This window comes from Poecile atricapillus, chromosome 5, assembly GCF_030490865.1.
Source record: "Poecile atricapillus isolate bPoeAtr1 chromosome 5, bPoeAtr1.hap1, whole genome shotgun sequence".
NCBI classification, from domain to species: Eukaryota; Metazoa; Chordata; class Aves; order Passeriformes; family Paridae; genus Poecile; species Poecile atricapillus.
Genome location: NC_081253.1, coordinates 10,984,143 through 11,008,358, shown reverse-complemented (window position 1 = coordinate 11,008,358; position 24,216 = coordinate 10,984,143). Strand labels below are relative to the sequence as shown.

At 41.0% G+C, this 24,216-nt stretch overlaps 1 protein-coding gene across 1 annotated transcript in view; it reads right to left on the bottom strand.

Moving 5' to 3' along the window:
* SEMA5B (semaphorin 5B) overlaps positions 1–24,216 on the bottom strand; it is a 266,477-nt gene that overhangs the window by 66,802 nt on the left and 175,459 nt on the right. The window contains exons 7-9 of the mRNA XM_058840177.1: positions 12,540–12,602; positions 3,260–3,358; positions 2,479–2,692 (exon numbers count right to left, since the gene is read on the bottom strand). Coding sequence (XP_058696160.1) covers positions 2,479–2,692; positions 3,260–3,358; positions 12,540–12,602 — 376 coding nt within the window. The remainder of the gene's footprint in view (positions 1–2,478; positions 2,693–3,259; positions 3,359–12,539; positions 12,603–24,216) is intronic.

The window sequence follows — 24,216 nt, the reverse complement described above, 5'->3', positions numbered from 1 at the left end:
ACTTGCTCAATGCATTGTGCTGCCAGCTCCATTTATGCAGCCTGTCAAAGCTAGGACCACAGGGAGTTTGGAGTCAGCAGAGGACATAAAAACAGTAGATGGGAATAATGATATATGAGGATATAGCTCTAGTACCTTTTTTCAGATCTTGGAAAGGCCCCATTGTTTCTCCACTTTATTGGCAAAGCTGCTACTGATTTCAGTGAAAGCAGAGTTCAGCACTTTGCATATGCATGACTATTCTCTGTACCTATACTCATTTTACAAGAAAATGCCTTCCCATTGGGCTGCTTCACCTATTCATTTTTGAAGTGGACCTTGTGATGTGTTAAATATGCTGTGTGCATCCGCTCAATTCCCCAGACAACTGCACTGAAACATTCAAGTTACTCTCCCAGCACTGTCACATCTGGCTTTTATCATGAAACCTTTCCAGTTTCTAGGCACAAAAGATTATCTTATGTCCATAAAACAAAACCATGCCAGAGACTGACAGTAGTGAAACATGCTCTCCTTAATGCTTTTTCTCCTAAAATTTTCAGTATTATTTTCACAAGAATTGAAAGGAACTTTGAATTTAGTAGGTTTAGTAATAAATATTTTAATTGGGGATATAACAAAGCTTTAAAGTGCATAGTCTTTTATCCTAAAAGTTTCTTTGGTAAAAGGAAAAGTTTGGCCAATGAATAATATTTGACCAAACAAACCTGTTGGTTTTATAGGGTGTTTTCACAATGTTCATTTCTGAGTAGTGCTAAAAGGAAAGTACAGAATTCCTTTAACGCTGCAGCCCAGTAGAGAAAGGAGAACAGAGAAAGGCAGGCCACTGATGCTGCAAGGCAAGTTTGGGAGGCAGATGATGGTACAGAGGGGAGGGCATTGCAAATCATCTCCTCTCAAACTTTCTCCTTCAAACTAATCATGAACCTTAAAGAGATCATTGTGATCTCCAATCTGACCTTTCTAACACAAGCCAGAGAATTTTACCCTGTAATTCCACTCTCAGATCCTGTAACTAACAGGAGAATTAGACCACATCTTTCGAAGGAGATCCGGTATTAGCGGACAATGTCACCTGGCTTTACATCTGTCACTTTCCTCAGTGTCTTGTCCAAATGACTAAAGACTGACCCAGCTGCAACCTGTACTTCTTTTCCCATTTGACATTATCTGGTTTCAGCTTCCAATCACAGGTTCTTGTCATGACTTGTCTGCTCGATTAAAGAACTTTATCCTTTCCAAAATCTTCTCCTGATGTAAGTATTTCTATATTATGAACAAAACACCTTTTATCTCCTTTTCAGAAGGATAAATAAATTGAGCTCCTTAAGTCTCTCACTGTGAAGCAGGCTTTCCAAGTTTCAAATCACTGAATGGCTCTTCTCTGAATCACCTTCAGGTTTTCTGTTTCTTGTTGAAAAGTGGCTAGAACAGGACTAAATTACTCCAATGCTACCAATGCTGCACAAGGTTATAAATCCAAAAGTCACATTAGTCTTTCCAGTCACATAAGCAAACTTCAGCTTCTGTTTGTCTTCCTTAAACTCTCCTATTCCAATGTGGCTTCCTTCTGAATCTTGTATTCACGCAGACAAGAGGAACATGTTTCCAGTGAGTGTATATGGGCTATGATGCTTCTTGGTCCTAATTTACAGTCTTTCCTGATGACATCCTTTTCCTTACACTCCAGGTCTCCATCCTGACTTCGGTATGCCTGCAGGAAGCCTAGTTCAGTCTTATTAAGCTCCAGAGAGTGCACAGTCCCACTGCTCTTATCTTTAATTGAAAGGTCCTGAAATCTAATAGAAAGATTTCAAATATATGGTCAATTTTCCTGGGTAAAAAGAGATAGGGGGAATATTGGGGTCTCCATCACTACAATCTGCTCAGACTAGAAGTGCTTTGCTCCAGCTGGAAGGTGTGGACTCCATGCAGGGATTACTGGTTGAAATTCTATAGCTTGCTCAATGCAGGGTATTACCACTGGGGTAAGAGCTGCTTTTAATAACTACAAATCCAAATCAGCATGGACTCACATGGAACATAATGTGCTGTGAAATTTCTCATTTTTGGAGTCATCTTGCACTGAAACCAGGCATCTTCAGCTGAGTCAGTGGAAGCAAAGAATGCCTATTACTCTGCAGAACTGGGTCAACAATATGATGCTTTAAGTTGTTTTGATCTTCAAATCTTTGAGTGGTTTTCTTGTTAAAATGATGTATTTGGTCATCTCACAAGACAGAGGCCCATATATATGTTAAGTAGCCTGTAAGACCCGCTTTCTATATTCTAAATCAACTTTTCTGAAATAATTCCAGGCTCTTTTTAAATGTCTTCTAAGCTGCATTGATTATTGCTCCGGAAGCCCTTCCCCATCATAACTCTGGATCTCAATATGAAAAGAGAGAAAAAGATTTACAAGCCTGTCAAGCTGACTTTAATATATCTCTTGCTCAGATGTGACCCACATGACTTTACCATTGAGCCATTTGGAGTTGTATTGTGCTGTCCTAAGTGGGGGAACATTTCCAAGGCTGCGGTAAATAGCAGGATCCCGTCCAGAAAAATCAATCACAGTTGCAGCATAGAGTTCTCCTCGTGATGTAATCACAGCTGTCGAGTTGTGCCGAGGGTCGTACGGGCACCGAGCCACTCCATTAATTCTGTCAATGATTTTGCTGAGATTTCCTACCTGTGTTTAAAAGGAGAGAGAAGAAAATTTAAAGAGCATCTGACTTTCTTAACAGTATAAGGAATTTGGTTTGCCCATTAATATCTATGAGCAAATCCCTGATTTTTAAAAATCAGGTAGCTATGAGAATGTAATCTTAGTGATGACTGAAAATTGATCTTTACAGCCATCATTTGCCAATGTAAGAAGTTGTGTCACTGATCCTATTGCTTTGTACAAAGGGTGATTCCCCAGCCAATACGGCCCAAATCCACTTGGTGTAATCAGGTGCTCCTGGCACAAGCACAGGTTTTCAATCTTCCATAGACACCTCCTGAGGTCTGCAGGAGCAGCACCTTGTCCAGACCAAACTTGCCCATAACATGAACTTTTTGTTCTCCAATTGCAGACATACTCATTGCCCCAAAGCAGCCAAAAGAAGAAAACCAACATAATTTCAGTCAGCTACATTTAAAACATATTTTGTGCAGCCATGATAGCCTTCCAATTCCAAAGACAGACCATGACTGTCCTTCCCCAGAGCATGTATCCAACCCTCTCCATCACTGTAAAAGAGGCAAAACAGACCTGTCGGCTGGAACACACTGGTGAAAAGGCATTGGTACCACAGGTAAAAACCTTCTTGCCATAAACAATCAGCACTCGGACATAGTTCTGGCACTCTTCCTATAGGGACACAAGACAGAGACAAATGATTTTTGAAGATTTTATTACATTAAAAATATACCTGTACTGCAGCAGGAATGCATCTTCCTTAGCTCTGACTTGGGCTGAGGTTTGCTGCCTCAAGCAGCACACAGCTGTAGGGAACCAGCAGTCTAAGTGAGCAAGCCCAGTTTTCTGGCTATTTCTCTAACCGTAGCCCTGCACAGTCCTGGGGTAGGATGTTATCCATCAGGTCAATTTTGTCATAGCTACAAGAGCCTCTTTCTGTGCTCTGCTTAGATTGGAGGAGAAATTCTCCCTCTTTCCATGATGATACTTCTGACCTATTTTCCCAGTAATGCCGCAGCTTTAAAAACATTACCCAGACACCAACTCCAGTGAAGGACAGCAGGTCTGTCTGCACTATAATTCAAACCAGTGTCAGCTGGAAAACAGCAGGAACTTCTCTTTAATAGACCAGGCTGGTCAGAGAACCTCATGCTTGAACAGGCTGTTACTTCCTGCTTCCCAGAGGACTGTGTGCTCAGGATTTTCCATGGTAGAAGGAGTTTCTCTTTCAGGCCAGGCCAGTAAGAAATAGCAAGTTCCAAGTCTTAGTTGCTTGACCACTTGCTGGTACCAATAAGCAACTCCCTCCATGGCAGTCCCCAAAGGTGTGGCAGTCCTGCTGTCCCATGCTGTGCTGGGGTGGCAGCACAAGGCTGCAGTTGCCTTTTTGTTCAGAAAATCACCTTCATTTTGTTAGAGAGACATGGTCTCTTTGTTCCCACAGCCTCATATCCAGAGACATGTGGAGCGCAGATCAGGCTAGGTGAGCATCTCCTGGAGTTAAGTAGCAGGGGTAGAGGAGGCCACATAAGACAGGAACTTTCTAACAATACACACAGGAAAAAGGAGATAAGAGACTAGTGTGCAATTCCCAGAGGAGGTGCAAGAGGCTGCAGATCCCCAAGGATCACCCAAAGAGTCCCAATGAGCCACGTGCATCAGCCTGCCTACCCTGGGCCCTAGGCCACCTCAGGGGAGAGGATATGAACAATGACTGGCACCCACTGGGCCCCAAGGGAAGAAAGTTTATTATGTTATACTATAAACAGAAAAGGAAACTTGTTAAAAAATAGCAGCCTCAGCTGGGTTACCCAGGCTGCTTTGCTTTCTTCTCTCCAATAGATCATCATTTGCCACTAAGTTGAGCCTACAGCTGCAGACACCACTTCTCTCTCCTGTAAGCAGCAATCATTCAGCATGCTCCCACCTCACAGCGCTCCATGCTGTTGATCATTTCCCTGAAGACTTCATTTGCAACACTCAGCAGTGTAAAAACACCCCCTATGATCTGGAAAGGAAGGGGCTTGCTTAGCTGAATTACACACTATCTTATGTCATTTGCTGTATGGAAAGGATTCAATGTAGAAACCTGCCAGTGTTAGCCACATGATATGTGATCCTTGCTTTTGAATGGCACAGACTGCACTCCAGAACCAGCCCAGGAGCACTTGCCCAGCCTGGAAAGAGGCTACTGAGTGCCACAGAGCACATGCTGCCAGACTTGAGGGGCAGCAGGAATCAGATACCCAATGACCAACACACAAAAATGAGAGCTGAGATTCATAGCTGGGTAAACTCTTTTTATCTCAGAAGCAGATCAGCCATGGTGACTGTGCATCAGTCGATCAAACAAGACCTTGAGAAGCACTGTCCCACCCTGTGTTGAGAATAGTGGTCTCATTGCTTCCTTTAACAAGACAAAGGGCCTGCCAGCCTTTCTGCCCTCTGCTGTCATTGCTGCACAATGCTGGGAGCCCTGTCAGTTCCTTCCTGCCCTAGAGATGTCTGCATTTCATGACTGGGTTAAGTAATTCCTCTTTCTGTAGAGTACAGTTATTCAATCCCACATCATTTTAGGACCACTATATATTTGACTGCAAAGTACTAAAAATTCTTGAATGAATGCTGTTAAAAAAAAGTATTAGGTTGTCTCCCAACAGTGTTGTTTGCAGAATACGATTGATTTGCCATCTAACCTAGAATGCAGTTCTGTACTCAAATTTCACACAATAAGAGAGTACCCACCTGCTCCCCCTGCACTGCCATCATTCTCTGCTTTGTGCAAGGTCTGAGCAAAGCTTCTGACCAAAAAACAGCTAAGACCAGGTATGTTGCTGGACCCTTTCCTGCCTAGCTACTACAATGTATTTCTAACTAAAGCCCAGCAAAAATCTTAAATCCTAATTTGGAGAATTCCCTTTATTTGCACAGAGCTCTATTACAGATTAACAAACTTCAATTTCTATAAAAACCTTCCTAACTGAGAAGATAGCACACAAAAAAAATTTCTGTGGAAGGTCATGTGCTGCAGTCTCCTGGCAGTGGTGAATCTGTTGCACATTTTTTCTCCATTTTTACTGTGTAAAAATAATGCTGCTAGGTGTGGGCTGTGTCCACCTGTAGTTTTTCCTATGAGTTAACTGAGCAGGCATTTTCCTTAGACCTGCCTTACTGATGATGGTAGCAGCACTCCATGCTCCTGGAGGAAGAGCAGTGATAATATGCTCATTTCATGCACTGGTCTCAAAGCAATTTAGACACTTAATGTAATGTTCTGAAACAGATGCACATTGTCTGCCCTGCTCTCTCAGCTGGGGGAATTGAAACAATGCAGGTGCTAAACTCACTGTGGTGACACACTGGGCTACAGGACACACACAAAGGTCTAACTACCAGACCACAGATCTCCAACCTGCCTCGCCCAAAGTGGCACCTCGTGTTTCATATTGCTGTACCCATGGCCAGTCACATCAGTCTATGAAGTCTCCAACAAAAGCAAAGGAATAATACCACTTAAGTGCTCTAGTTTGCAGGATTTTTCTCAAGACAGAGTCAGGGAGATTCAATTAGATCCTCTTACTACCCCATTCTCAAAATAAATAGCAAGGAACTACCTCCTCTCTGTGTTCTTTAAACCAGCCTGGATTTGCTCTGAAAAGTCATTCAATACAGCGCTCTCTGCAACAAGTCATAGCTGAGGCAACTGGTTAGTAAAATGATCTCACAAACCCCAACAGAAAATAGGAGCTATTTAATGCAGTTTCTTCCATGTGGCTGGAAAACTCTAGGCACACAGGAAGCAAAAATCAGATGGGCTGTAATATAAGCAGAAAATTTGGCAAGTTTGAACCCACTTCTGTCCAGACAAGACAATATTTGGATCCTGCTCTCACATTATGGAGCAGACAGTTAAATCTGTGTATGATCAGTCTGCAAATCTCATCACCAGAAGATATTACAGGGATGAAGAGATTAAGGTTTTAAATAAAGGGGGAATGACTCCATATTTATATGGTTAATAAGAATAACTCAGTTATATTAGTTAGGATTATTATTAAATATATGGCACAGCTGATAAAAACCTGTGGCTCAACGCCAAAGAATTAAGCATATTTCTGATTTTCCTATGAATTGCATGTTACACTTTGAGGTTCTTTCCCCAAAATTACCCAGTACTCATCCCTTTATTGAGACAGGGCCATAAATTTAGAAGGCATCACTTTTCTCTACTCTAATGACCCTTGTTTTCAAGGAAGAGGTCATGACTTCTAATGCTCAGCATTACAAGCCACAGGATCTCACAGTCAGAACAAACTGCACAGAAGACCCTTCCCACCACGTCCTCAGTTTAAGCCTATTCTCATTTATTTCATTTTTTGTAGCATTTAGAATTGCTGTTCCTGCACTAAGAATGCTGCATGTCCATGACTGTGGATAGGACCAAGTCTCCTTCTAGCTCACCGAGACATCAGGTTGCTTTGAGAGCACAATTCAAACCTGAGAAGCAAGAGTGGTGCCCTGTTACTGCCTTCATTCATGTGGACAGTTCAGCAAACAGAGGGGCTGACCTCCTGCAGCTTCCATTTGAGGTAAAATTCAAAAAGTTTCAGGTTGCTGCAAATAAGCAAGATGCTTCTTAGTTGTTTATTCTGTCATCTCTTAACACCAGAGTTCTAAAATGTTATAAACCCTTAATCTCATTGTACAGATGCATTTTTTTCTTTGAAAGCATAGCTATATATAGGCACTACTTTAATGGCTCTCTAATTTAAATAAACTACCCAAGCTCTGTTGTCAGAGATCTCTTTTTTAATTACTGGTTAACACTATTTCATCACATACTGATATAATTTAGTTATACACTGTATGAGAAAAATAGCTGTTGCAGAGTCTGTCACACTCAGTAGGGAAACACGGACTGCTGGAGCACAACCTGGAGTTCAGAGAATCAGCCAGCAGAACTCCAAGTTACATTTTCTGTGACATTTTAGAGTGCACCAAACATTTATCTGTTGTATTTTATCCCAATTTATTAAAAAATAATCAAGACCCAACTTTATTCTTGAGCACTGCTGTTGATGCACTCTCAGACATCTGTATTCACTTCTTTGGACAAGCAATTCTGTTACTCAGTTTAAGCCAAGGCCCCAACCAAACTACCCTTCTCCTCTAAGTGGAACAGGTAGCAAAGAGAATTGCTAATGATTTTTTCCAGACAAATGTTCTTTAATAGACGTCTAATCAAATTTATTTGGGGACTGATTCTGCATTGATAGCTTAGCAGAAGTAATAAGAATGTAGGTTCAGGTTTCTAGGAATAGTGGCAAAGGGGATAAAAGTAGTTGATGGCCTCCTGGTTATTTCTGTTTCCCTGGGGATTTCTATGGTGCCTCTCCTACCTCGATTCCTACTATTCTTAAGTGGTGTGGAGTTTCCCAGTTCCACCAGATAAGCAGATAAGCATCCTCTGTGTGACACATAGCCACTGGAAGGCCTGAAATAGCTCATTCCTCCTTTAGCTCAGCAATTTCTGTGCACAAATCCCATTCCACTGGGCTGAAGCCTTGGGCTAGCATTTCCCTGTAACCTTGTGCATCCACAGCAACAGGACACCAGACAAAAACGAAGGAAGAAGCTATACTGGCAATGCAGTGGGACAACCCAGCTGGATGCCTATCAGATATTACTCTCATTTCTTTCTTGGTCCAGAAGTGTTATTAGTGCATAATCTTCCCCCTGGCTATACAAAGCTCTTAGGGCAGAATGTAAGGGCTGCCATTTTTCACTGTCGTTTCAAAAAAGGGTTTCTTTACACCGTTTAAAATGATGATGTGCTGCTTTTGGAACATTAACAAATAATTTGGTGCTTAGACAAAAGAAAGACCAAAGTTCCTATGTTTAAAAAGCCACAATTTTCCATGTTAGGCAAAATTCCTTAGATGTGGTTCATGGCAACTGTATGCAGAGACAAACCAATTACAAACTAGGAACTGAGCAACTCCTAATGAAATTAAATACACCTCTTTCCCTTCTGCTCTATCCATCATTCATTTTAACTACAACCTCTGGATGATTTCATTTGGAAGACACAAAGAAAGGCAACATAACACTGACTTTGTTCTCTGCATTGTCTCAGTAATGTGGATGTTTTCCAGGGGACAGTTTAAAGATATTGATCATGCTACACTTTATAAATGCTGCAAAAACAAGAATGATTACTTGTGGAAGCCAGCGTGGCTCTCCAGAGACATGGTAAGCAAAGCATGCACACTTCTTTGAGGAAACCACAAGTTTTAGCTGATAAAAATAACATCAGTGAAAGAGACTTTTCTGAGGTGTTTGTTTTAGTATCACATGATATATTGCAGAGAGTTAATTTTAAAATCAGGTTCAGAAAATTATACATTAAGTGATTAAAGTCTGATAAATTACTGTGATGAAAAAAATCCTCAAAGTGAAATCACTCATAAACTTGCTTGTTCTGGTGGAGCCCTAGCTGGGGTGGTACTAGCCCAGTATCAACATTTTTCTTAATAAACATTTAACCTAAAATTAAATAGTGGCAAAAGTTGCCACTATCACTGAGGTCAATGAGAGATATAGATATGGAGATAGATAGATAGATATGTGCCAGGATGGTTGGTGAGCTGGACCTTACAAAAAATACATGTTTAAAAGATATTATGTATTAAAGAAAGAGGAACAAAAGGGCTTTATGTATAAGCAAGGAGATTACATCCCAGGAGTAGTAACTGCGTAAAGGATTTAGTGGTCAGAGTGACCAGGCAATTCTGCACAATCTCCTGTGGCAGACGAGCTTAAAAAACTGCCATGTATATGAACTGAGGAGGGTGGAAGGTTGTTTTAATCACACTCAGGCATTAGAGAGATTGACAAGGGAATACAGGTGAAAAATTGGAGCATGCAGAAAACAGACAAAAAGTATTCAAGGGCAGTAGAAAAATGACTTAGAGAAAGAAGCTTGGAGAATTCATCTTTTTACTTTATCAAAAAGCCAAAGTACTGCATTAAAAAGAGCATGTAAGTGCTCTCTGTAAAATATAAATATTGGTAACTAAAGTGCTCTTTAATCTAGCATAGAAGGGCAAAATGAAACCCAGGCACTCAAAACTGAAGCCAGATCCAAATAAAAAATAAAACGTATGTTACCAGGGAAGGTGATCTGCCATTAGAATAATCCACCAAAGCTCAGGGAGCACATTTGCTTCAGGTCTTCAGTGCAAAACTTTCCATCTCTTTCAAAAAGGTACAGCAGAAAAAGACAGGTACTGAGCTCAATTTAGGAATAAACAAGTGAAATTCATGGCCAGAGGTATCAGAAAAAATGGTACCTTCTAACCTTATATCTGAGACACAGATTTTTCAGTAGGTATTCAAATGGGAAGTAGCTATTATATAATAATGCTAATATTATATAATAATAATTGCACTTCTGTGATATGCATTTTGTGGCTTTTATTCTTGTGCTTCTTATTTTTCTTAGGGTACAGCCGTGTGCATTTTAGGAAGAGAGTTTCTAAGCAGCAGGAAGAATCTTATTTAGATACTCAACAGGCACAATAAAAAAGGCATTTTAATACATGAACCTGTTTTGAAAGCTTCACCTAAAATACATACATTATTAAATGGGCAAGGAAAATGTAAGTTTTATATAGTCAATGTAAGTCATATAACTTAGGCAAACTATACTGTGAATTAATGTGAGATCCAAAGGTTCTCCTTATTTCTAGCCTCTATCACCATATATCTAAGTGCCTGACAATCCACAACATATTTATCATCAAATCATCTGTGCTGGGTAGAAACCTGCCATTTATCCAGTTTTGGCAAAGCAGAGCTGAGGCAGACAGAGCTCTGCACCTTGTACCACCATTGCACAGCAGAATCAGAAGAGTTCACAATAGTGCTGCCCTCACCTGCTGCATTTACCCAGCCAAGGGCAGTGGTCCTGGGTCAGATCTGGGCTTAGCTGGAGTAGAGCACTTCATGAGCTGCCTAGACTGAACTCAGTAATTTTGAGCTGGTGCTGAGTCATTTTTCTGTAGTGCAACTAACAATGAATGTAAAAGGGGACTCAGCTGTGAACATACAGGTTAGAGTAGATAGAGATCTGGGAGATCAGCATTTGCTTAACTACTGCAGAATCCTTCTGCCTTTGTAGCTTCCTGTCTTCTTGTCAGAGTCTTAGTCAACACCTTTGTTTGCCATTATTTGTATGTCAAGAAGTGCCTAAGAGTCTGCTTAACTACTGCTCCTCCAAACTTCACTCACAGTCACTGCACCCACCAAATGATTTCAAACTCTGTGTCATAATCAGCAGAAACTCAGCTATTCAGAGCATTATGCTCATGATTTTTTTTTCCAAACCCTTTGAAGTGTGAGAAGGCAGCAGTGAAGATTCTTAGACCATGTCTTACTTTTGGCCTAACAGTAACAAAGACAGATTGAAATTACCCTAGAATTTGTTCAGTCATATGTATGGCTTTACCCAGGGGTTGACAAAATATTTCTGGGTTTTAAATACAAATTCTTCATGAACAACAGGATACAACTTAAATCTCACAGACTTTACAACAGAAGAAAAGAGGAAAACCTTTCTTTGCACATGTAAAGTGCACAAACTACAAATTCAAAAATTCCTCATGTCTTGGATTTTGGAGTTTTTCAGTTTTGTCCTACTTCTCATTGCTGGCTGTGTTTCATGTTTGCCCATCCTAACCCATTTTGCTTCCATGTTGATTTCCTGCATAATGTAGTTTCTACTTGAAACTCTAACAGATGTCCTAGGATGCCCATACTCCTGTCCTCCACAGCTACATGAAGAAAATTGTTGCCTATCTGGCAAAACTCAAGCTAGCTTTGTTTTCGTGTATATACAAGTTCATACAGTAATCACATGAACTTTATCACATAAAAATAATATTGTCAATGGAAGATCAGATAATGCTGTGTTTAAAGCAGCAAACTGGAATGTGGCAGATTCCAGCATTTTGGGGCAGCCACACAATCACTCTCTGCTTGATTGTCTGTGTCTAAGCAAAGATTGTGCTTATTCTGTCTTATCTTTTGTCCATTTCCTCTGGTTTGGACTGAGAGCCCTTTGCAGTATTGTTTTAAAGACAACAGACACTCTCTCAGTTGAGGACTGAAGATTTTTGAAGAGCACAAATATCACACTTGAAAAATCAAAAAATTTCCTGCTTTTAGATAGATGCCTTCATTTTAGCTCCTCAGAAGAAGGGTGGAAAGGCCCTGTGGCTGCATCAGAAATACCTGCAAACTCCAAACTTCTGGGACAGCATGTGCAAGTTCAAGCAATTCTTACTTCAAACTGCAGTTTAACAGAGTGCACCTGCCTCCAAAGCAGCTCTGTGATATTCAGCCTGAACAGATTGCAGTCTGCAAGCGGATTCAATTCTCACCTTCCGGGGAATTATACAACTATGAATTCCAACTGCAAGCACACTCTGAATCCCACATGGATGAATGCTAGTGGCTCATTGCTGAGGACCTGAGCTAAGCCAACCTGCCTGGCCTCACACCCCTCTGCAGAGTGCTACCCCTGGCTTGCCACCACTCTGCTCCCTGATGCGCCACAAATTGTGTCCTCTCCAGCAGTGAAATCACCTTTAAATTTCATGCAGAGCAAGTGTAATAACTTGGACGGGGGGCCTTTGAAGTGGCTTGCTTGGTGGTGTTTATACCCATGTGGCAGCACAGCTGAAGTGCTGCAAATTTGCAGGCTCGAACTGGTGTCAGACACTGTCTGTGTGGAATTCACATGTTGCAAATATATTTACCCATAACATCATTGCAACAAAGTAAAACTTACCTCTGTTTTCCCTTTACTTTGACAGGACCTCCTGGTGTCTTCATCTGAACCCCATGCTGTTGCCTGAAAAACCAAAATGCATGTCACACAAGAATGCCACCAACCACCATGTCTGGAGACTCCCAAAACAAAGGCAAGCATCTCCAGCCAATTTACGCAGCCCAATTTAAAAGCAGCATTGTGACAGTAAACATGTATCTAACTCCCACTGTGCTCATAGTGCACACAAATGATAAATAGATGAGAAGTTCAGAGGCGGTGGCAACTGGAATGTTCACAGAGAACAGACTTTAATTTACATGTAAATATAACTTCTGATCGTCATTCAGCTGGAAGGTCCAGGACATAAGCCCCACACACGAAGTCATCACATTCTTTTTAAAGAGGCTAGTGCTGTATAAGCCCCAGCTTTCATTGCCAACAAGAAAAATTCCCTACAGCAAAGTCCAGCAGTTCTGCACGAATCTGTTGGTCTTCTTAAGATAATCAAGATAATCAAGATAATCACCTTCTAAGTAACCCTGCAGTGAATCAAGCTGGATCAAGACTGGGAGCTGACAGGTGAAACCCAGAGAGATGGGAAGAGGGGAGAAAGGCTGATGGTGATTTGTGATGCCAGACAAGTGGGGTCAGGTCCTGAGATAGAGTAAAACACATTAGGGCTGAGGGCACTATTGACTGGAGGCCAAGAGCATGTGGGGTCCCCCAGTCACCTCTGACTGCTTCAGAATGAAGAGGCCTCTTCCTCCACAAGAAAATTCAAGACCAGAAAAGCTTTATTAAAGAGAACTTTTAGATTTAAAATATTTAGCAATGTATCCAACTATTCAGTGCCCTCCCCTATTTTCCTCCCTTCAGCACTTTTTAAAAATAGTCCTAACAAATTCAAGCAGGTATTGTTAGCTGGAGGTGAAAATACATATAAATATCCATACTATACATAATACATCATTCCGTGTACCAGAAAAACAGCTCTGTTACATAGGGAAAGGCCAGGCTTACAAAGTTCAGATAAAGATCCAAAGCTCCCTTAACAGAGCCAGGTTTTCTTTATTTTTATTTTCCTCAGTCCATTACCGACAAAGGAAATAGCTTCAAAGTTCGGTCTGGATCTGAACTCTTCTTGAACTTCTCACTGCAGCCAATATACTTTTTAAACCCTAGGCTGCCACAGAAATTGTCCTCTTGACACATGATAAATCCAGTTTTTTGCAGGAGAAAGTTGGGAAACCACTAAAAAGAGGAAGAATTTTCCCACTCCCAGCTCAGGTCCATGAAGCCACTCATTCAGAATGACAAGAAATGCAACCAGCCAGGAAATGCATTTATATACAATATCTGGGGAAGGGGTATTTCTATCTCATTCAAAAGGAAAAAAAAACCAAAACAACAAAAAACAACAACAAAAAAACCCCATCTCTCCATTAGCTGAGCATTCCATTCAATTTGACTTGAAATAAAGACTTCATGAACACAGGCTAAGATCTGGTGAGAGAAGAGAAGAGCACAGGTATTTCCCTGGAAGCCACTTGGGAAATACCTCCCATATACTGCAGTCCAGTCCAGGGTAGAAGCCAAAAAAAGCTTGTGCCTCAGAAGTGGTTTTGTGAGACCTGGGATAAGTCCTTGCTGAAAAGAATCATTCAGTCATATCCTGAGAGGGAATGTCACTGGATGACAGAGCTCACATTGTAAGCCATCACAGGAGAGCAAGGAATTTTTCCTGCTGACTACCAGGAGCCGTTGAGATCGGCAAAGCAACTGCACAGTAGGATTTTGATCTGTAATCCCAGCTCTAGCCCATCCTCATTAAAACATGGTGTCTTTGTACCTTCAGTCAAGTTTTGACAATTTTAATAAAAAAAAGATATTCAGAAAAAAGATCACTTTTTGTGTGTGAGCCCTTCCATTTTAAAGCCAGAGACAGAGAACTTTCCATTATACAGCCCAGTTTACCTTAACAGTGCTTGACAGGAGAAAATGAAAACAAAAATTGTTGGTTGCTCCAGCAATCGATGCTGCTTCTCTGCAAATACTCGGGGTCACCTGGGATTGCAGCAGTGCAACACAGAAGAATTTGGCCTCCCAGGAGTCACCCAGCTCTTCCTGCCAGACACCTGCACCACAGAACTTCGAGGCATGTTGCAAGCATAGCTCTAGTCAGAGCACTGCTCTCCTCCAGCTATGTTGTAATGTGCCTAAATGTTTTCTTCTATTAGGCACATTGCCCTTCAGCCTTCTGAAGCACTACCTTGATGAGTAGTGATAAAGAACTATCCATTTGGTGATGGCCCAAATTCTAGCAACATGTTGTTTATGACTACACCATTAGTCAGGGTGCACTTCATTAGAGCTAAGAGGATAATTAAGCAATATGGCAATCCAGAGCATGTTTTACAAGTCCCACACATGCCTTTGGCAGGACAGGGAGGAGCTAGCTTGAGGGCTGACTAACTCCAATGACCTCTGGTGACTCAAAGAAAATATTCATGACCCTGCAAAGCAGAACATCTTGACAATAATAAAAGTATAATTGCAAAGCAAAGCAGCTAATGTGCACTTAAATATTTGTACTGCAAAGTCTGCTGACCTACAGACTAGGCCAGGCCTTTTGCTGGACTCCCAGGAGCCCACACACATCTCTGGCCATGGCCTGTGGCTTGGACCTGGCTAGGCTCAGACCTCTGAGCCTGGGACATTCACATGAGCTCTCCAGCACTGTTTGGTTTCTTCACTTGACTGATCAGCTGTCTTTTCAGGTCAAAATGTCCTACCCTTGTCACCTTTGTTGCCTTGGGCTACTCTGTGCAAACTCCCTGTGGGATGCTGGTGTTCTGTGTCCTCCCACTGGTATATCCAACCCAAGCCCCTCCTCCACAGATGAACACATATTCTTCTTCTGCCTTAGATCCATTTTGCCCCAGGATCAAACTAGTGGACATTTGACAGAGTAACTTTCAAAAAGATCTCTCTCTCTGGGGTGCATCTGTGGTTACCCATATATTTATCAGTGAGGCACAGAGCTACTTAACATTTGCATAACACCATGGCACTGTAAGAGATGTTTTGTCTTCCTTAGCTGATCATAATGCTTCTCAAAAGCCAGGTTCTTGAACAATGGTTTAGGTGCCTCCCCTTCCTTTCCTTATCTTCTTCAATAAACCAAACCTTTTTTCTTTTTTCCTTTTTTTTTTTTTACTGCTTTAACTGCCTCTGCAAACTTGGATGAGGTACAAACTGTATCCACCAGATGTTTTTGGTCACTCTGTTGGGATATCATTCTGAATTTATGATTAATTTTCTCAATTGTCGGAGACATTTCAGTTTCCCAGCCCCAGAGAACACATCTGGGATTATTTTTATACCTCCTGCTACATGTGTCAGTCAAAAGCAGTACACATCTCTGGACCCATATGCAATAAAACAATTTTCATGGCATGGTGTCCTGGTTTAGGACACATGGGTTGCAGAAGACAGTCTGGATGAAGACGTGACAAACCTGGGAGTAGGGCTATATCCAAATACAGGACACTATGTACTAGGCATGAACTTCAGCAACCAAGCAAAAAGCTTTTTAGGCTGTCATAGGGTCAGCAATTCCTCCCATTACATCCTTATAGGGAGCAATCCAGCTTTTCATGCTACCTCTTTACAAATTCTCAAGTATTTCTTCCCTCATGCATTTCCAGAAGAAATGCCGTTTCTAACAGTGTTTCCAGCCACTTTGAGGACCTCCTCTATAACCACAGTGCCCATTTGCAGGATGGGGGTACCCAGATTCATGTGCCATGTGAAGGGAACTGCTCAGCTGCTGTGCAAGATGAGCCATGCAAACCATGGGCAGGACTGCCCAGCCACCTGTGCAGACAGACACCAGAGCATAAGCAACTTTGTCCCTGAACTGAAAATACAAATAAACATGCCTTCCTTCAGCCTATTTGCAAGGACAGCTGGTCCTTCACATCTCTGCTTCCTGAGTTCTGTGCAGGCAGATTTTCTCAATTATAAATAAATAAATAAATAAATGCACATTTATGTATTATTTCTGCATTTTCAGAAGTCCCATGAAGGAGGTAATCACAGAGAAGCAGTCATGTGTGCAATCACATGTACCTTGTGTGACATTGCCCAACTAGAAATTAACAGAAGGGGTGACAATAGCTAAGCCTATTCAGTACATCTGAATGTTCAGTGGTCACATCCAGACACAGAAAGAAAGAGTTAATATCTCTCCCAGTAAATTATAAGCATCACAGTTCTGACTGCAGATCGACAGTGCTCTAGAATTCTAGCTCATCATGTGCTGTCACATCAGTTATTCAGCACGCACTGCTGAGAGAGGCTTTCTAGATACATTTATTTAATTACCTGCACATCCCAGTGTTGGCTTCCAAAGTACCTGCCTGTCACTAGCAAGTCCTGTTATCAGTAGTTATGTGCATCCTCAGCTGATAATGTGAAAATTTCTTAGACTTCTATGAACCGTCTTTTGTACTCAGGTCAGCAATTTATACTTCAACACCACAATATGAATTTACAGATTAAGCATACCCTAATCCCTGCACTGTACTTACACAATAGAGGTTGCAGGTTTTCATGCAAAACCAACACATTGCTTTAAAACTGGAAAGGTAAGATCGGAGGAGAATATGTTACATGCATATTTATTAATTAAACCCATTGTTAATTAGATCTATCTAAGGTGTTTTATTATGAACGTATCCATCTGTTACCAACCTCAGTTCCATGAAATAAGTGCTCCATACAAACCACTTGCATGCCTGCAGACAGACCCACAACCATATTGTTCTGTTCTACTAGGGGAAAAATGTGTAATACCAGAATGCACATTGTATAGTGTGTATAGTATGTATATTATATTATGTTTGAAAGGAAACAAAAATCCCTCAAGTACAAGCTTACTAGAAAAAAAATAATAAACTCAACAAACAAAACCCCCACAAAACAAACAAGCAAACACCCCCCAAATCAGGTACTGATTCTGTGAGATGCCTGTTTTTTCTAGAAGGTACTGTGTTCCTCAGGTTTCTGCTACTGTCAGCAGATGCAGAAGCAAAAGCAGCACCTTGTGTCCCAAGCTTGGGTGTGCTGACGCAGGAGTTTCCATTTCCATCAACCCTCCGCAGTGCCCACAGGAGACTTCTCAACCTGCCCACGGAATGTGAGGTGATTTTGGTTCTGTGCTTGTGCTGCGAGGGCACCCCGAGCAGAGCCTGCCAGTCACATCACCCTTTGCTGAGTTATGCATGAGGAAGGAGGGCAGGAGGTGCTGTGCTGTGACAGCTATTGTGCGCTAGAGACCTGAGCTAGCAGAGTTATTCCTTTCCCAGTGTATTTATTTCCTTTCCAGTAACTGTACAAGACACTAGTATATTCAGAAAAATGTACCTCTAGAAAAAAAAACCTCAAAAACTTGCTTCCTAGATTCCATATATAGGCCAAAAATCTCTTCATCTCTTATTTACATTCACAACATCTTTTTTGGATTAGTTCATTTCACAGAAAGGTATGGAAGCTTTTCTTCAAGTCTGTGGAGAGAAGAACATGGAGGGACTATGTTTCTGCCCTGCTTTTAGGATCTGGCAACTTCAATGTAAATAAAGCACATATTTACACACCCTACTGGACCAGTTTAGCTTACTCACATTCTTAGGGACTTTGCTAAATTGGGGTGCAGAGACATTCCTGCAGTGGCTGCTCAGAGGCTGGTTCAGTCCCCTACAAGATGCCAGCCTCAATCTTTCCATACATACTGATGAACAGATTTCAGACCTCTAAACTGTCATCCATAGATTCTTGATGATAATGACAAATACATTTCACAAGTGTTCCCTGTGTTTCTACATACTTTGTAGTGTCAACATAATATAGCAGCAGTGTAGATCTACCCTTTTCTGGGCAAATTCTGCAGCATTTAAAAGAAATTGATAAATGCTCGATCTTACACCACTTAGAAGAAAAAAAATTCTTTCAAAGAAGTTCTATAGGCTGGATGCAGAAAAGCCATGAAGAGGTTCTTCCATTTCTATGATGTTTACAGTGAAAATATTTCTCCAACACTTTAGCTATTTCTTCTCTTTTTAATCCTCCAGAACTTCTCCATAAATACTTGCTGTTTTAGTCTAAAAGTGAGAAGTTAAATTCCGTTCTTGAAGCATTGGTTTTTGTCTCCTGAGGACAAGGAACATTTACAGTTCTCCATAAATAATAACTATTTAAATCTAATTTCCTTATAACAAAGCACAGTAGCTTAATACCCTAGAGGCCATTTCTCAAGTTCCATTACTAGTAATTTATTAAAACTATGATAAGCATGTCTGATAAAAAGATAACTAATACCAAAAGAACAGAATGCTGAACTTTTAGTTCTGCTTTACACTGCGGTAAACGAATTGCAGATCACTGCCACATGCAGTGGCAGGTATGAGGAATGATCATGGAATTCAGTCAATTCATTGTGGGGAGAGGAGGGGGTTTGGATGAGGGGAATTGCCTTGTGTGTTTTCAAATTATTAATTGATTTTCCTTAAGTGATCTCAGATCCTTCAAGATGTGGTAAAACCCAAGCTGTTTGCTCCATTTAAACCCGTAGTACCTAACAGACTGGCCCAGACACACGGCTCTTCTGGAGTGGCTGGACAGTAACTCAGCTGGAGAAGACCTCAAATGTAACACTTGGAAGACAGAGATTGGCAAACAAATAAAACAAACAAACAAGTGAAAAAAAAATCCATCAGTGGGTTTCAGTTCCTATAACCTTAATCTCTGAATCAGACCCTCTCTCTGCAAACAAATGTCAGCATCTCACTGCACAAGGACTGCTTTTGGCCTGGCATTTATTTATTGGCTTCTGAACACAATCACTCACGCTGTTCATGCCAGAGGAGAAGTGGATGCTTCATATCGGCATAGTAAGGATGGAATAATCCATCAAAAGAAGGACGTGCTCCTTTTAAGAATGGATATTTCACTTGGTTCCAAATCTTTGGATATTCATGATTGTCTGTCTCATGGACTGTTATCACATCCTTGCAAAGGGAAATACAATAGTCTGAGGTACATTCCTCTGCCGTGGTTCACCTACTGCACAAAAAAATGGTGTCCATCAGCATTCAACCAGTAGACAGGGAGAAGTGTTTTCAGAAGACTAACTTTGTTTTCTTTGGTTTCATTCTTAAGCCTTGTTGATTTAGAATAGTCTGTCCTCTCACTTTATGTTTCCAAGCACAACTGGACAGAGCACCACTCTAATGCCTGGCAGAATAAGGCTGCAGACTCCACGTAAGGGAGCTCTGCTCTTTTGATCAAGTTATCCTGGCCCAAATGAGGTTCTGTACTTCAGCTGAGTCATGAAGTACATCTCATCCTATTCATGGTTCTCCTGGATCTCAGATGCAAGGTAAAATGCTTCACAGTTTTCCTCCTGTGCACAGCTCTGCAGCAAGCAGGTAAGCTCCTGTACTGCAGTTGAGTGTCTGTGCCTAAAGGCACAATCTGCTCTCAACTGCAAATGTCATTCTTTCAGAGAAAGTTCTTAGCTGCTGTGAATTCCTCTTTGGTGGTCAGTTACTGATTTTCTCTCTTTCACAGCTTCAAAATCCCTTGTTATTTACTTGTATTATGGAACCACGTAGATGAGTGAACTGAGATTGTGACCCCATATTTCTAGGCAAGATACAAAAATGCTGTGGGAGAGAATTTCTATCTGAGAGCACTTACAGTCTAAACAGAAAACACAGGCACATGGGAGGAAGGGAAAACTAGATGCACAGAGAGGTCAACTGACTAGGAAAGGCCACTGAGCATGTCAGAGGCAGAGCTGAGCACCGACCTTTGCTCTCTTGCAGACTAAAAACTTTCCTGTCTAGCACAAATGAGTTCTTAGGCAGCATTTTTTTGCTAGCATCACAAAATACATCCACTGAATCAGTGGTGCATGAGGGAGTGGGGTTAGAGATTAGAAAAATGGGCAAGACTCCATGCATCCTGTCCTTTCTGACATCTTGGGGCATGTCCACAGTCTCATCTACAAAAAGAAATTTGAATTTTTGTGCCTTCAACTTCCATTTGTCCTGCAAGAGATCCCATTAAACAACATAAGCTCTGTAAATCTGACACTCCCCCCTCTCTGCAGTGTCAGGTAAGAATTTACAGCTCCAGACTATGCATTCCCTTATCTGAAAGGAGCATTGTATGAGGCTTAACAGATCATGGTTTCCACAGTGTACCTAAATGGAAGCACTGTACAAGTTCAAGGTCTTATTATTAAAGACGATTGTGTAAGGATTTAGTAAAGAACATTTGATACCAAGTACTAAAGCTAAAATGGTGTTTTCTAAGATAAACAAGTCATGTATAGGTTACAGCTTTTTTCAGCTCTTCAGGAATTTTAGTGTGCAAAGAACACGTTACAATGGAGCAGCTGGCTCAGTCTTAGGTACTGTCAAATTAAAATTCATATTTGAAGTAAGCAGATTGTCTTGCCATTGCTTTAAGTGTATTTTCAGTAACTCTTCTGTAAAACATTTGTAATTTGATGCTGAATTCCATACAGAGGAGAATTTGAGCTTTTTAACATAATGGAACTTTATCATCCAAATTTGCAGTTTTCATAGGAGCTGTGAGCCTCCACTGCAGCCGAGGACTCTCCATGCAAGCCTGTGTAGATACAGCCTTGTCAAAATGCATTACAGGTAAAGTGCAGTAATAAATGGGGCACCAGGTAACAGTGGATGGCAGAGCACTGAGAGACAACCACACGGAAGGGAAAGGTCACAGCTCACCAGCCACATAACTCATTGTGAGGTTTCTGTAACCAGAAGAGTTTTATTATACCAGGGATGGGATTCTTCTGAGACCCAAAGGGGACACAAGGGGGAAAGCAAGAGGAGAATGTACATTACCCAAAGGCAAGAGAGATGCTGGCTTAATGGGCTGATTCAGAGTAGGATAAACCTCTCACTGACAGTGATAAGGTTTGTGGAAGACCCTTAAGGTTAATATAAGCACTAATGCAATGCCACAAGGATATGTCCAAAGCGAGGGGAATCAGTGTAAGGGTACAAAGATGCTGGAGTGTGGAGCTGTCCATAATGATAAAGAAAGGAGTGCACACTCTGCTCTCCCTGTATGCTGAGCTTTGACAGTTACATATTTACACAGCAATGTTAGATGAACACACCAACACGAGGCTTTCAAAGGAAGATACAGCTCTGAAGAAGAGAGATAAAGATGGCACTGCATTTCTGTTTCCACTATCTAGTGTTTGTATTTTTATCATTCTATGTAAAGAAAAATGTCAGTCTGTGACAATGATTTCATTTAGCTGGTGATCTACTTCCTTTTACTTGAAAGTGCTTAACAGTGCAATGATTCAGTTGCAAGTTCTATATGGGAATGCTTATCTTTTTTTGAAAGCTATTGCTTTTAAGCATGAAAAAACATGGATGGGGCCAAATATAAATTGACAGTCTCAGTAAACTGGGATGATAGTGAAAAAAGACCTTGAAGCTCTCACCTATAGCCAGTTTAGAATGAATGACAACATCTGGGACTGGAGAACAGCAGAGGGGATGTTGGGGAAAGATGACAACGTTTTTTCCTATTAGAGTAGATGGAAAGCATACAGAAACTGAGACTTTCAGCACACTGGGTAATTAACTGCCACAGTAGAATTTGGTTTCTTGCCATGTCACATTCAGTTTACAGCTTAGGATAACAAACATTTACAAAATGTACTGGAGATTACAGAGACATAAGATTATATGTTAAATCAATAAAATAACTAAATAAAGAGGTTAAAATATACTGAGAGGAAAATAATTAAAGAAAAATTTCACTGCAGTCAAGCACAGGTCAGGAATATAAGTACAGCTGATGCACAGGCAAGTGCAGTTGTCACTGGCCAGGTGGGTAACAGCACCAGCACTGTTTATTCTGTAAAGAACAGGTTTTGTTTAGGGGTTTCTTTTCTTCAGTTGATACAAACAAGGTACAACAAGCTATTTCTAATAAGTGAGCCAACAAATGTAGTCACAGCAATGGTTTCCCTTGATATAGTGGAGGCAATTCTTTCAAGGCTCCTCTACCGCCAAAAGATGTCCATCTCCACCCCTTTATGTTCTTTGGCAGACTCGCCATTCAGAACCAAATCCCTCCCTCTTCTTTGTGGCCTCTGCTGACAGAAGTGACAAGACTTCTAAGCAGCCTCCTCTTACTGTTTTGCACAATGATTCCTGGAGTAGGAAGTTCAAAACCCCCTCCAATGGACCAGCCCATATTCAGTACAAAATCAATTTACCATGGCTATAGTCTCCTTTGTATTTCTGCATCAAGCAAAGCGATTTTGTTCTCCTTCATTTTTTTTTGCTCTAGGTTTCCTTGCTATTGTAACTCTTTGAAGCTCACTGCTTATGGAGAGATTAAGGGTTCTCCACTATACATTTTTTCATTCCCTCCCCCTCTGCTTATGGACAAATTCTACACAGTCAACTGAGTGCAATTTTATGCACCTGCATTAAAGGTTCAGCTATGAAATGCAATCTGTCCATATATGCCTCAAACTGAAAATGTAATTGCTGAAGCATATATGAAATGTCTGTGTGTTACCAGCTTCCTAAAGTGGGGAAGTCTTGCATTCTTTATTCCTCTCCAGGTTACATCATTGAATATACTTGTTCAGCATTTATTTGTTTGCTTTGAGAAGAAGCTAAAGTAAGTTTGAGGAACTGTCCAATTTGGATCTGATTCTTACAGCAATTAGGCTAAGATTCAGGAATCAAAACCAGCACTTCCTGCAGTATTATGGAGACTAATGAAGAACTAAGATGTCATTTTCACTGTTCTGTGTCTCCTGTTTTTCTTTAGGGAAATCACATCTATTGCATTGTGGGGGTGCTAATACTCTTTCAGATAACAAACACTGCAATATATTCTCATTAAAATTGTGTAAGAGGTTGAACATGGTTTGAGTCTTGCCTTGGCTTGGAAAAAACAAAGAGGGCAGTGCAAAATTTAACAGATAAATGTGCATGTGATTTATTTTATTCTATCAAAATTCCTTTCTGGTTGTGCACTTATGCTTGGTGTAGTACAACCAAAAGGGAAAAAAAAAGGCACTGGAAATCTTTAATTAAGTGAAAGCTGCATTATTGAGACGAAACGAAAGCTCTGAGACTATTTTAACAAGCCAAGGCCAGTCTTGTGCAAGCCAGAGAGACTGGGAAAGTTTTGCAAGGCAGGCTGAAAACAGAGATCCTAACTGAACCACAGGAACTTAAGTGAAACCAGACTCTCCCTCTTGCTCTTCCCCAATTTAAAGTAATAGTTGTGAGCTTTAATAAAATGGGCAAAAATTTCTAAACCCTCAACTAAAAAGGAGTCTTTGTATTTCCCTATTCAGCTCAGCAGATGTATGTAAGAATTTCCATTTGCTTGCTATCACACCTAGAAAAAAGATCCAGACCCCTTTCCTGCTATGATTTTGACATGTACTGCAGAAGCACATGGACTACTCAGCTGCATACTGCTAGGCATTTCTGTTGGAAATGAAAAGGCAATTCTGCCCCAGTGGGCCTAAATCCTAGTGTAGAGGTGAAACCAAACACATGGCTGCAAAAAACAGGCAGAAAGAATGAGAGGGACCAGTGAGACTACT